The sequence below is a fragment of the Carcharhinus amblyrhynchos genome, chromosome 9, assembly GCF_965287045.1.
Source record: "Carcharhinus amblyrhynchos chromosome 9, sCarAmb.v2.hapA, whole genome shotgun sequence".
Classification (NCBI taxonomy): domain Eukaryota; kingdom Metazoa; phylum Chordata; class Chondrichthyes; order Carcharhiniformes; family Carcharhinidae; genus Carcharhinus; species Carcharhinus amblyrhynchos.
Genome location: NC_137332.1, coordinates 15916576 through 15930636, shown reverse-complemented (window position 1 = coordinate 15930636; position 14061 = coordinate 15916576). Strand labels below are relative to the sequence as shown.

Genomic DNA, 14061 nt, shown 5'->3' with positions numbered 1-14061 from the left:
GAGCCAGGACATGTGAAACTTAAGCATGATTTATTTTTAGCAGCCTGAACCTGTGTATAACAGTCATCCTGTTCTGATGGAAAACCTTGAATGCTCATGTAAGAGACTGAAAGTGCTTCCATTGCTTTTCTTCCTTTTTAATCCTGCATCATGCACACTATTAAGTAGAGAGGGGAGTTGTTCCCAAACCTGCTCCGTGCATTCTGACCGCAAGAGATTGTAATAGAACAGCCAGACACGTGCACATTTCTTCTAGGGAAACATTTGATTTCTGCTGGTTACTTCCCCCAAAGATGGACAACTACTGTGGTACAGTGGTTAAGCATTGCTGCCTCACAGCACCAGAGACCCAGGCTGGGTCACTGTCTGTGCGGAGTCTGCACGTTCTTTCCGTGTCTGTGTGGGTTTCCTCCGGCTGTTCCAGATTCCCCCCTCAGTCCGAAACACGTGCTGATTAGGTGCAATGGCCATGCTAAATCCTCCCACAGTGTACCTGAACAGACGCCGGAGTGTGGTGACTAGGGAATTTTCACAGCAACTTCATTGCGGTGTTAATGTAAGCCTACTTACGACAATAAACAAACTTTGAGAACATTGCATCAAGAATCTTGGCAGCGATAACTCGCCCTTTCACACGGTGCTGCAGAATGCTGGAGTTCTCGGCACCACTGACTGTTTCGATACCATGATTAAAAACACGTTTCCCTTTTTAATCTCTTGTTAAAATTTCAAGGTGTTCTCTCCTTACTGTTCATTCATCCCTCTGCCTGCTCCTTGCGCTCGCGAGATGAGTGTGCCTGTATTTTCATACGTTTATGCCAACTTGAAATGTGAGGGAAAAACAGTGGCTGAGCAAGTTGAGCAGCTCGCCTGCATGAGCCCTTGATCCATCTGTTAGCTGCCGAAACACGTGCAAGCAAACACTTCACACCATGCCAATAGGGGAGATCAAAGCTGGCTGCCAGCAAGGTATTTCGCACGGTGCACATCAGGTTTTTGAAAGTAGAACCCGAGTTGAAAAATAAAATCATTGTGGATTCCTGTGTGTTTTTATACTGCTCTTGCGCTCAGAGCATCCAAGAATGAAGTGGGAGCTGGATAATTGCAAAGATGTCCTGCATTAGGAGTACTCAACTGCTCTCAACTACAGGCAGTAAGGGAAAGCTCTTTGATAAGGCGGTTGACTACTTGCTTCCGAGAAGATGCAGCATAAGCTTCGTCCATCTCAGATCCACGTGGGACAGACCAGAGATGAGGCAACAATTTAACTGCTTTAGCCGGATATCGTAATGAGCATTTTTCGCAACGAGCTACATGCACTCCTGAGATGTTCTCTAATGCCCTTAACTCAATAAAATAATCCAAGGTGCTTCACAGGAACATTAGATGCTTTGTCCATGCTAAGTTCTCTGTCTATCCAAACAGGCTAAAGTCTGACAACACCAGGTTTTAGTCCAACCTATTTATTTGATAATAGACTCACAAGCTTTCAGGGTTAGCCCCTTCGTCAGGTGAATGGAGAGTTCTGGCCTCAGACAGAGCATATAAAGCACAGACAGTTTAGAGATTACTGATTAGAATGTGAATCCTTACACCTAACCTGCTGTTCAAGACCTGAAGTGGCTGACAGTGTGAGTGGAAGGAGCACCGATCACAGTTTAAAGAGATGTGTATTGTCTCCAGACAGTACAGTAAATGAGGTTTTGCAAACCCAGGCAAGTCACGGGGGTTACAGATAGTGCGACATGAACCCAAGATCCCTGTTGAGACCGTCCTCATGTGCGCGGAACTCACTTGCCTGGGTTTGCAAAACCTCACTTACTGTACTGTCTGGAGACAATACACATCTCTTTAAACTGTGATCAGTGCTCCTTCCACTCACATTGTCGGCCACTTCAGGTCTTGAACAGCAGGTTAGGTGTAAGGATTCGCATTCTAATCAGTAATCTCTAAACCGTCTGTGCTTTATATGCTCTGTCTGAGGCCAGAACTCTCTATTCACCTGACGAAGGGGCTAACCCCGAAAGCTTGTGAGTCTATTATCAGATAAATAGGTTGGACTAAAACCTGGTGTTGTCAGACTTTTTACTGTGTTTACGCCAGTCCAACACCGGCATACCCACATCATATCCAAACAGGCGCCAGAGTGTGGCATCTAGGGGATTTTCACAGTAACTTCATTGTTGTGTTAATGTAAGCCAACTTGTGACACTAATAAAGAAAAAAACAGCATTGTCAAACAAAGTTAAAGTTAAAATTGGACACTCAAAGAGATATTAATGCAGATAATCAAGAACTTGGCCAAAGTAGTTGTTTAAAGGACAAGCATAAAATGAGGAAAAGGAATTAGAGAGGCAGAGAAGCATGGAATTCCCAGATTTTAGGTCAGGACCTTGGAAACTAAAGGCACAGCCATCAACATTGGAGCAATACCCCAGGTTCAAAACCCACATCAGTTGGGAGGATTTAAATTCAATACAAAAACCAGGAATCAAAAGGCTACTGATGTTCATGAAACCATTGTCAATTGCTGTAAAAACCCATCTAGTTCATGAAAGTCCTTTAGCAAAGGAAATTGACCACCTTTAACCTTCCTGGCCTACATGCGAATCCAAACCCACAGCAATGTGGCTAACTGTTAATTGCCCTCTGAAATGGCCAAGAAGCTACTCAGTTATTTCAAAAGAATGAAACTGGATGGACGACCTGGTATCGAACCACAGGCTGGAAACTACAATGGCAAACTCAGCCCAGCCAACGCTGGGGCTTGTGGCAAAATTGGGAGATGAGTCAAACAACAGCCTGGCCTACCAGGTATGATTCCGTGTGCCACCCTGTAAGGTATATTTCCACGAGTATGACAATGTCGCAGACATCACCATCCCTGCATTTGTCCTGTCTCACCGGCAGGACCAACCCAGCAGAGATAGTTCTCCAGTGGTAGAGAGTCAAGAGGGAGTTGCCCCAAATCCTCAATATTGACTCTAGACGTCAAGAATCAGATCAAACATGGACAAGGAAGCCTCCAGTTGCTTATCATGTACAACACCCCCTCAGCTGAAGAATCAGTACTCCTCTATATTGAGGACCACTCAGAGGAAGCAATGGGAATGACAAGGGTGCAGAAGGTACTCAATGGGGGGACTTCCAAGAGTGGCTCAGTAGCACTAGTACTGAGCAAGCTGGCTGAGTTCTAAAGGACATAGCTGAAAGATTAGGTCTGCACAGGTGACGAAGGAACCAAGAGGAAAAAACATACTTCACTTCATCCTCACCATCCTGCCTGGAACAGATGCTTCCTTAATTGCCTCCTCCCTTTGCCGAAGAACTCCTCCCAAAGTCATGGTACGGATTCCACTCACAAAGGGGTACAAGGGACATGATCTTCACCACGTGGCAACTACCCAAGAGAAATGCAGAGAACAGCACTCACCCTTGTACACGGCCTTTTTCACCTTACAAAAGGTCTTTGATACTTTCAACCACGAGGGATTATGGAATGTCCTCCTGTTTCAGCTGCCCCCAAAGAGTTTGTCACCATCTTCTGCCAGGTCCACAATGACAGGCAAGCCATGATCCTGACCATCAAATCCATTTGCATCTGGTCTCGGGCCAAGCAAGGCTGTGTCAGCAGACCAATGCTCTTCTCGATATTCCTTGCTACAACGCTCCATCTCACTCTCGGGAAGTTCCCCACTGGAATGGAACTAAATTACAGAACAAACTGGAATCTGTTCAACCTCCACTGCCTGAAGGCCGGATCCAAGGTCATCCCATTCTGTCACTGAACTACAGGATGCAAACGACGTTTGTGCCTGTGCACACTGAGGTTGCGCTCCAAGCCATCGTTAACACCTGAGGCATGGGCTTTACACTAAATTCATAAGACAGTGACCAACCTGCCCCCACTAGGCAACACTGCCTCAGTTATTAAAATTCATGTCCAGACCTTGGACAAAGTGAACTATTTTCCTTACCTTGGGAACCCTCTGTCAACAAGGTCAACCTTGACGACATGATCCAACATCGCCTTCAATCGCCCGAGGAAGACCAGAACCTCAGATCTGGCACCAAGTTCATGGTCTAGAGAGCAGTAGAGACCCTCCTATACGGTTCACCGTGCCTCAAAACCCTACAGAATTATCACCCATACTGCCTCCACAAGATCCTATAAATCTATTGGCAGGATAGGCGCACCAATGTCAGTGTCCTCACACAGGCTAACACCCCCAGCATTGAAGCATTTTCTATACGCAATCAGCTCTGCTGGGTGGGTCACACTTTCCGCATGCCTGATACGAGACTTCTGAATCAGAGCTTCGGCACAGCAGGTGAGGACAGGAGGGCAGAGGAAACATTTCAAGGGCACCCTCAAAACCTCCTTGAAAATGTGCAACATCCCCACTGACACCTGGGAATCCTGGGCTCAAGACTGCCTAAAATGAAGGAAAAGGACCTCAACACCAAGTTTCCTAGCTGAGAGCAAGCTGAAGCCAAGTGTCAACAGCGAAACGAGCATGTGGCAACCCAGGCACCCACCCACCCTCTCCTCCAACCACTGTCCGTCCCACCTGTGACAGAGACTGTAGGTCACGTATTAGACTCCTCAGTCACCTGAGAACTCATTTTCAATATAGAAGTAAGTAATTCTCAACTCAGAGGGACTGCCTAACAAGTTCACTGTTTAGTTTTGTAAAGTTTAGATGAGCACTTGAAGTGCCATAGCATACAAGGCTATGGACTGTGCTGTAAAATAGGATTGGAATAGATAAGTTTTGTTGGCCGGCACAGATACAATGGGCCACTTTTTGTGCTGTAAAACTTAATGGACTATGATGAAAGGGGTCATCAATCATGCTATCAAGCAGCATTTGCTGAGCTGTAACCTGCTCACTGATGTTCAGTTTGGGTTCTGCCAGGGCCACTCAGCCCCAGATCTCAGAACAGACATGGTTTTAACACAGACAAAATGGCTCAACTCCAGAGCTGAGATGAGAGTGACTGCCCTGGATGTCAAGTCTGCATTTGACCAAACGTGGCATCAAGGAACCCCGGCAAAACCGGAGTCAATCGGAATTGGGAGAAAACTCCCACTGGACGGACTCATACCCGGCACGCAGAAAGATGGTTGTGGGAAGTCAGTCATCTCAGCTCCAGGACATCACTGCAGGAGTTCCTCAGGGTAGTGTCCTGGGCCACAGATTCTGTCAGACCTGCTGAGATTTTCCAGCATTTTTCTCTTTTTGTTTCAGATTCCAGCATCCGCAGCAATTTGCTTTTATTCTTCATTTCAAAAGCTGAGTCGTTCACATTAAAACATAAGGGATGCATAATGGATAAGAAAAAGAGATCTTACTTTTAACAGATGAAGGAAGCTTTTACTCCTGATGGTCTCGAGGAAGTGCGGTACAATAAACTTGATGCATTCATCCTGCAGTTCTTGTGTCAAAGCAATAGTTTGTTCTGCCCATTTCACCTCAGGAAGGCTCCACAGCAAGCGGTCACTTTCCATCAGCACTGAAACCACATTCTTCACACGCTGAAAGACAAGTACATACACCAATCATCTGTGCGCTCTACTGCTCACTGTAGCCAAGAGTCTCTTTTTAAAAGGAAACCTGTGCACATTACCATTTTATTTAATCTGTCTTTATAATAGATTCTTTGCTTATCAAACATTTTGAATTTTAGTTCAAAGTGCTGCATTAATTAAGTATTAAATAGGTGGGTGGTATGATGGCACAGTGGTTAGCACTGCTGCCTCACAGCACCAGGGACGCGGGTTTGATTCCCGGCTCTGGTCGCTGTCTGTGTAGAGTCTGCACATTCTCCCCACGTCTGTGTGGCTTTCCTCCGGGTGCTCTGGTTTCCTCCAACAGTCTGAAAGACGTGTTGGTTAGGTGCATTGGCCATGCTAAGTTCTCCCTCAGAGTACCCAAACAGGCACCAGAGTGTGGGGCGACCAGGGAATTTTCCACAATAACTTCATTGCAGCGTTAATGCAAGTCTACTTGTGACACTAATAAATAAATAAATAAATAAACCAAACAGTCAAAAAATTGAAACATAATCGTCTTACTGGAGTTTACACTTATCTAATACGAGGAAAGGTGACAGAATGGATCAAGGGTAAAGTTGTACACAGGTGATGTACTCGCAGGCTGAATCTATATGGTTAGAGCCAAGAAACAGAAAAGGCTCCAAGTGTTCATTTTAAATCTCCAAATAGAGAAGATAGAGGAAATCAGAGGCCAAATACAACAATAAAAGCAGAGTACTTCAATTTTCTGAAAACAGACAGATATAAAACACAAATAAAATAAAATGCAAGAACAGTGAAGAATTCCTAAAATGTACGCGGGAGGCCTTCCTTGAATTAGTATTATTATAGCCCAAGGAATGAAGCAGTGTTGGATTTCATTCTTGGGAATAATGACAACGCAGTGTGCCTCACTGAAAGAACATCTGGATAATAGCGATCATAATATAACCCCCAGAGTTTGGTATCAGGACCATTGCTTTACTTGTTACATATAAGATGAGCAAGGAAGGCAGTATCAGGATATTGAATTTGATAATCAGCTATGATCAAAATGAATGGCAGAGCAGGCTTGAAGGGCTGAATGGCCTTCTCCTGGTTCTATTTTCTATGTATGTCTCTACGTAGAAATGAGTGACAAATTGGGAAGCTTGCAGATGGTACAAAACATGACAATACAGTAAATATTGAGTAAGCAGGAGAACAGAGACCAGGTGAAATGGTCAGTTATGCAGTTTAATGAGGATAAATGTGAAGTAATGCACCTTCAGAGAAACAACACGCAGAGGCAGTATAATCACATGGTACTATTTTAGTTGGATGCAAGAGCAGTGACACTGAGGGACAAATATTCACAAATCTTTGGAAGGTGGCAGGGCAAGTTAATAAGGGAGGTAAGAAAGCAAATGGAATTAACTGGCTTTGTGAATAGGGATCTTGAATACAGAATCAAGTAAACCTTGCTTCACCTTTACAAACCACTCTTTGGGTCTCAACTGGAGTATTGTAGTCAATGCTGGGTACTACACCCGAGGAGGAACGTTAAGGCCTTGGATCAGAGAAGTTGAGATAGCTCTCGGAGCAGAGAAAGTTAGGGGAGCAAATGAAAAGCATTATTCAAAATTATGAGGGAACATTGCTGGAACAAGGAACGACAGATGATTTCCTCTGGCAAGTGGGTCAGTAAATAGAGGTCATACGTTTAAAATTATTGTCAAAAGAGCCAGAGGGGAATTGAGATAAACTATTTTCCAGAGTGTTTAAGATCTGGAACGCATTGAAAGGGTGGAGGAAGCAGATTCCATAGTCATTTCCAAAAGGCAACTGGACAGTTGAAGTCGATTAATTTCCACTGTTATGGGAAAAGGCTGGGAAGTGGGATTAAATTGGACAATTTTCAAACAGCCGGTATGGGCTTGACTTCAAATAGTCTCCTTTTGCGCTAGAATGTTCTATAAATGGCACGAGTTTCTTTTTCCAAAATGATCCACAAAAGGGAGCCAAAGCGTTCTTCTGTATGACCAATGGAAGCTCATTTGGCCACAAAAGTTCAGGACTCAAATTTTGCTCCCTCCCTTGTTCCTCCCCAAAGAAACCAGGCAAGAGAAGAAACATCCAGTGATTGCTCAGTCTGGGGAGGTTCAGAATACTGCTGTAGATGAACTCTGGCAAGATCAGGAAATAAATCTTCACAAATCCTCCCCCAGTTATGCTGCAGCAGCTGTAATTGGATTTCATATCAGCAGGAGATTTAGATTTCAAACTGTGTTGTACTTGTACTCAGGACTTCTAAGCCAATATAGAGTCAACCACATTCAAAGCAAACAAATCTGGTATCTATTTTGATTTTATTAACAGTCTTTGGCGCTCAATAAATCCTCCTTTTCTTATTACATTCAAGTTTATAGATGGAAAGATTTAAACAGTGGTTGGTATCTATCTTTAGAACAGAGTTCTTGTTCATAAAGCTGGTTGTCATCTACATTGTGACTGTTCAGCACGTCTACATCAATCATTGTGCAATTTCCCCATCAAATGCTTTAGGTTTTATTTTTGTTGCGTGATTCTCTCCTCAACGACACCAGAAAGAACATTCCAGCAATTCAACACCATCCCCAGGACAGGCTCTCATCCACAACCTTCTTCAAATTCCCAGAAGGAAAACAATCAATTGGAAACATCCGGCCAACAACTGCCCCCTTCATCCCTCCAATTCCCCATGCAGCACAAAGCACCTTTTAGAACGGAGTTGAGGAGGAACTTCTTCACTCAAAGGGTGGTGAATCTCTGGAATTCTCTGCCCGTTGAAGTGGTGGAGGCTGCCTCGCTAAATATTTTTAAGAAGCGGGTTGATGGGTTTTTGATAAGAGAGGGGATTAAGTAGAATCATAGAATCCTCCAGTGCAGCAGGAGACCACTCAGCCCATCGAGTCTGCACCGACTACAATCCCACCCAGGCCCTATCCCCATAACCCCACAAATTTACCCTGTTAATCCCCCTGGTACTAAATCACAATTTAGCATGGCCAATCAATCTAACCCACACATCTTTAGACTGTGGGGGGAACTGGAGCACCCGGAAGAAACCCACACAGACATAGGAGAATGTGCAAACACAACACAGATAGTGACCCGAGGGTGGAATGGAACCTGGGTCCCCTGGTGCTGTGAGGCAGCAGTGCTAACCACTGTGCTGTAAGATTGCTTCCTCCAACATCCCCATTCCACCCCATCTGTAGCTTCACTTACAGGGTCTCTGACTGAGGCACGAACAGATACTGAAACAGACAATCCACAGATCAATGGTTACCTGCCAGGCCTGGCAACTCCTCAAAAGTAGCGGACAGTGACCCCATTTGATGGCAAACTATATTCACAGTTGATTAAATATATATTTGGTCTGTGCCTAAAATTCAGTTTGCTGCGCACACAGTCCCCAGATTAAAGAAATGACCAGTCCCCACTTCAGTTTAACACAATATCACTTTGGGAAAGTGTAGCTGGCAGGAGCCAGAGGGTGGGGGGCTTCTCAAACTGATTACGATGCATATGCAGCAAGTTAGAGGGCCTCCAGTGTAGAGCATGCTCAGAGCCATTTTAAAATTAAAAGAATCTCATGAGACTCTGCTTGTTGTTGAGTTGACCTTGCCCATTGGTTTGGGAAGGCTGTGGCATTGTCACTGGGCTAGCAATCCAGGGGCACTGCTCTGGGGGTCCAGGTTTCAAATCCCACCATGGCAAATGTTGAAATTTGAATCCAATAAAAATCTGGAATTAAAAATCCAATGATAACCACAAAACCATTGTCAATTGCTGTAAAACCCATTTGGTTCACTAACATCCTTTAGAAAGCAATGAGGAATGCAAAGAGGGGAGATGAGAAAGCTCTGGCTGGTAAAAGTAGGGAAAATCCCAAGATATTCTATAAATATATCAATGGGAAGAGGATAACTAGGGAAAGAGTAGGGCCATGAGGGGGCACTCTGTGGGTGGAGCCAGAGGATACTGGTAGAGTGTTGAATTAATTCTTCATATCCATCTTCACTCAAGAGATGGAGGATGATGGTATGGAATTCAGCAGAAAGACAGATTCTTGAGCAAACTTGAGCAAAAAGGACAAGATATTGGAGGTGCTGGCAGCCTTAAAAGTGGATAAATCCCCAGGTCCAGATGAATTGTGCCCTAGGCTGTGTGGGAGGCAAGGAAGGAGATAGCAGGGGCTCTGAACCAAATTTTCAATTCTTTACTGGTCACAGGGGAGGTGCTAATTGGAGAACAGCTAATGTGGTTTCACTATTTGAGATGGGTTGCAGAGATAAACCAGGGAATGACAGACCAGTGAGTCTCATCAGTGGTCGGGGAACTATTAGAGAAACATCTTAAGGAGAGCATCTATATATCCACTTGGAGAGGCAAAGCTCTATCAGGGATAGTCAGCATGACTTCGTCAGAGGGGGGGGTCATGCCGAACAAATCTGATTGAATTTTTTTGAGGTGACCAGGTGTGTAGATGAGGGCAGTGCAGTCAATGTCATTTATATGGATTTCTGCAAAGCCTTTGACAAGGTCCCACATGGGAATCTTAAAGAAGGTAAATTCACACAGGATACATGATAATTTGATAAAGTGGATTTAAAATTGGTTCAGTTGTAGGAGACAAAGGGTGATGACAGAAGGCTGCTTTAGTAACTGGAAGCCAGTGCCCAGTGGCGTACCACAGGAATCCGTGTTGGACCCCCTATTATTTGTCAATTATATAAATGACATTCTCCTCGTGTCTGCATGGGTTTCCTCAGGGTGCTCCGGTTTCCTCCCACAATCCAAAGATGTGCGGGTTAGGTTGATTGGCCATGCTAAGAAATTGCCCCTTAGTGTCCAGGGATGTGTAAGAGAGACTAATGGGTATAATATGTAGGGATATGGGGGTAGGGCCTGGGTGGGATTGTGTTTGGTGTAGACTCGACGAGCCGAAGGGCCTCTTTCTGCACTGTAGAGTTCTATAATTTCTATGACATTGATGACCATGTTGCGGGGGGGGGGGGGGGGGGGGGGGATTAGTATGTTTGCGGATGACACAAAGCTTGGACGGGTTTTAACAGTGAGGCAGAGTGTCTTGTGCTACAAGGAGATATAGACGGAATGGTCAAATAAGTGGCAAACAGAATTTAATCCTGAAAGGTGAGAAGTATTACACTTTGGAAGGAGTAATTTGACAAGAAAGTACTCATTGACTGTTAGGACATTAGGAAGTTCTGTGGAATAAAGGGACCTCGGTCTGTTTGTCCACAGGTCTCTGGAAGAGGAAGGCCATGTTGGTAGGGTGGTGAAAAAGGCTTATCGGACAGTTGCCTTTATCAATCGAGGCATAGATTAAAAAGCAGAGGAGTCATATTGGAATTGTACAGAACTTTGGTGAGGCCACAGCTGGAGTACTGTGTGCAGTTCTGGTCACCATATTATCAGAAGGATGTGAACGCACTGGAGGGAGCACAGAGAAGATCTACCAGGATGCTGCCTGAGATGGAACGTTTTAAGTTGTAAAGAGAGCTTGGATAGGCTTGGGTTGTTTTTATTGGAGCAGAGAAAACAGAGGCGAGCTGATCGTGGTGAACGAGATTACGAGAGAGATGGACAGAGTGGATAGGGAGCAGCTGTTCTCCTTGAAGGGTCAGTCACGAGGGGACATAGGTTCAAGGTGAGGGGCAGGAGGTTTAGGTGGGATGAGGGGAAAAACTTTTTCACCCAGAGGGTGGTGACCATCTGGAATGCGCTGCCTGGGAGGGTGGTGGAGGTGGGTTGCCTCACGTCCTTTAAGAAGTACCTGGATGAGCACTTGGCACATCATAACATTCAGGGCTACGGGCCAAGTGCTGGCAGATGAAATTAGGTGGGAGCTGAGGTGTTTCTCTTGTGTTAGCATGGACTCAATGGGCCAAAGGGCCTCTTCTGCACTGTATGATTCTATGAAATCTGCCATCCTTACCTGGTGTGGCCTACATGTGATTCCAGATCCATAGCAATAAAAGCCCCCTTAAATGGCCCAGCAAGCCACTCAGTTCAAGGGCAATTAGGGATGAGAAACAAATACTGCCCCCACCTGTGACATCCATTAATGAATGCCTTTTTTAAAAAAAATTAAGGCTAAAATGTAGAACTGGCTAAATCAAAGTGGCAGACTTTTGAGGTGACATTTAATAACTCTCAGCAAAGATTCATCCGAGTAAGAAAGAGACACTCAGAAGAATGCATCATCTGTGGCTAAATAAAGAGCAACTAAAACTCGTGCTGGCCTGTTAACTGCATGCCTGGGGAATTGATAATGGACAACAAAATGGTGGATGCACATAACACATAGTGTGTCTGTCTTAGAAAACTTCCTCAAGATACTTGAAAATCAAGAGGTGAAGGGAGGGGGGAACTTAAAAGAATCAGCAAGATCAGTGAAAGATACTGGGAAATGTTTGACCTAAGGGCTGACAAGTCCACAGGACCAGATGGCCTGCACTTAGAGTCTCAAAACCAGTGGCTGCAGATTGTAGAGGCATTAGTTATCTTCCAAAATTCCTTTGATTCTGGAAGGGTCCCAGCAGATTGGAAAATAGCAAATGTAACACCTTTATTCAGTAAGGGAGGGAGACAAAGCAGGAAATTGTAAACCAGTTAGCCTAACATCTGCCATAGGGAGATTGCCAGAAACCCTTAAGGGGGTTTTAACAGGGCACTTAGAAAATCAATGTGATCAGACAGAGTCAGCATGGTTTTATGAAAACAAAATTATGTTTAACCAATTTATGAGTTTTTTGAGAAAGTAACAAGCAATGTGGATAAAGGGGAACCTGTAAATATGTATCTGGATTTTGAAAAGGCACTTGATAAGGAGCCACAACAAAGATTATTACACAAGTCAAGAACACAGTGGAGGAAGTAACATTAGTATTGATAAAGAACTGGTTAGCCCACAGGAAGCAGAGTAGCAGCAATAAATTAGTCTTTTTGGATTGGCAAACTGTGGAGCACCACAGGGACGAGGGCCTCAAACACTTACAGATGGATTTAGTAGTTTAATACTGGAATTTATACACAAGCAGAACTTCTCATTTAATTGACTGATACCTAAAATACAATCGCTTACAAAATTCCCCACAACTTGATCATCCCGAGAGAGAGTCTTGCACGAAATACAATGCCATTTTAAATCATTCCTTCTGGGGATGTGGCTACTGCTGGTGAGGCCAACAGTTATTGTTCATCCTGTAAATTAGAGGCTTGAGGTCACTTCAGCGTCAACCACAATTGGTGTGGGACTTGTACATGGCCAAACCAGACAAAAATGACAGGTTTCTACCCTAGGTTCCTTCTTACTGAAACAATAATCTGATAGCTACAAGGCCACATTTATTACCGCCAATGTTTTTATTTCTGAATTTAAAAGGTTGGTTGGACGATTTCTGTAACATATATCCTAGGTACGCAACACAAATAATTCCCATACTCAAACAAGCACAGTAGGGCTCGAGGTTACCAATTGTCAACATCACCATACTCAATGGGCTTCTGAATTTGGAAATGAACGCTGGAACTGGTGGGAGATGGAATGGGATTCATGTCAGAACAGTCAAGAGATCTCTCACAGCAAACCAACTACAGTTTCTAAAAACTAGGGCCAAATCTCCCAAAGAAACAGGGTTACAGCACCAGCAAAATGCAGAATGGAGGATAGCTACATAAAGTTTATTTATTAGTGTCACAAGTAGGCTTACATTAACACTGCAACGAAGTTGCTGTGAAAATCCCCAAGCGCCTGCTTGGGTACAATGAAGGAGAATGTAGCATGGCCGATGCATCTAACCAGCACATCTTTCAGACTGTGGAAGGAAACTGCAGCACCCAGAGGAAACCCATGCAGACATGGGGAGAACGTGCAGACTCCGCACAGACAAGTGACCCAAGCTGGGAATCGAACCCGGGTCCCTGGTGCTGTGAAACGGCAGTGCTAACTGTTGTGCCGCCCATAATAATAGGGACTATGCGGATAACACTAAGCCCAGTCACCCAACAGCAGTGTGGTCTCCAGTTATAGGGAGATATCCCATTATCTCCATTCTGGCTTTGAGCAGCCTTCGCAATGGATACTGCAATGCAAATTTAAACAGATAAATGAAAAGTGTCGACGGAAGTGACTTACTAAAGACTGGACTATGGACATCAAACAGGCTTTCTGCAGTTCCACTGGTAGACGGGAAAAATTCTTCCCTGACCAGCACTTCACAAAGTATTTGGTAATCCATCTGCAAAGAGAAAAAAACACCCACAAATTTCAGCACAATTTTCTTTCAAAAAACAAAAGTTGTGCTAGGCACCTGGAGATTTACACCACATGCATTACTTTACCACATTCATTATTTTACCTCATGCAGGAACTATAAAGGCCATTAATTCCAACAGAGTGAGATATTTGCAGGCATTCCAGGATAGATTGTTGCATTCCAATAACAGGCTATAAATTAATCAAAAGGAAAGCA

The 14061-nt window shown here is 44.3% G+C and overlaps 1 protein-coding gene across 1 annotated transcript in view; it reads right to left on the bottom strand.

The window, feature by feature from the left end:
• btbd8 (BTB domain containing 8) overlaps positions 1–14061 on the bottom strand; it is a 93845-nt gene that overhangs the window by 29074 nt on the left and 50710 nt on the right. Inside the window, exons 9-11 of the mRNA XM_080195205.1 lie at positions 13948–14036; positions 13725–13827; positions 5357–5539 (exon numbers count right to left, since the gene is read on the bottom strand). Coding sequence (XP_080051331.1) covers positions 5357–5539; positions 13725–13827; positions 13948–14036 — 375 coding nt within the window. The remainder of the gene's footprint in view (positions 1–5356; positions 5540–13724; positions 13828–13947; positions 14037–14061) is intronic.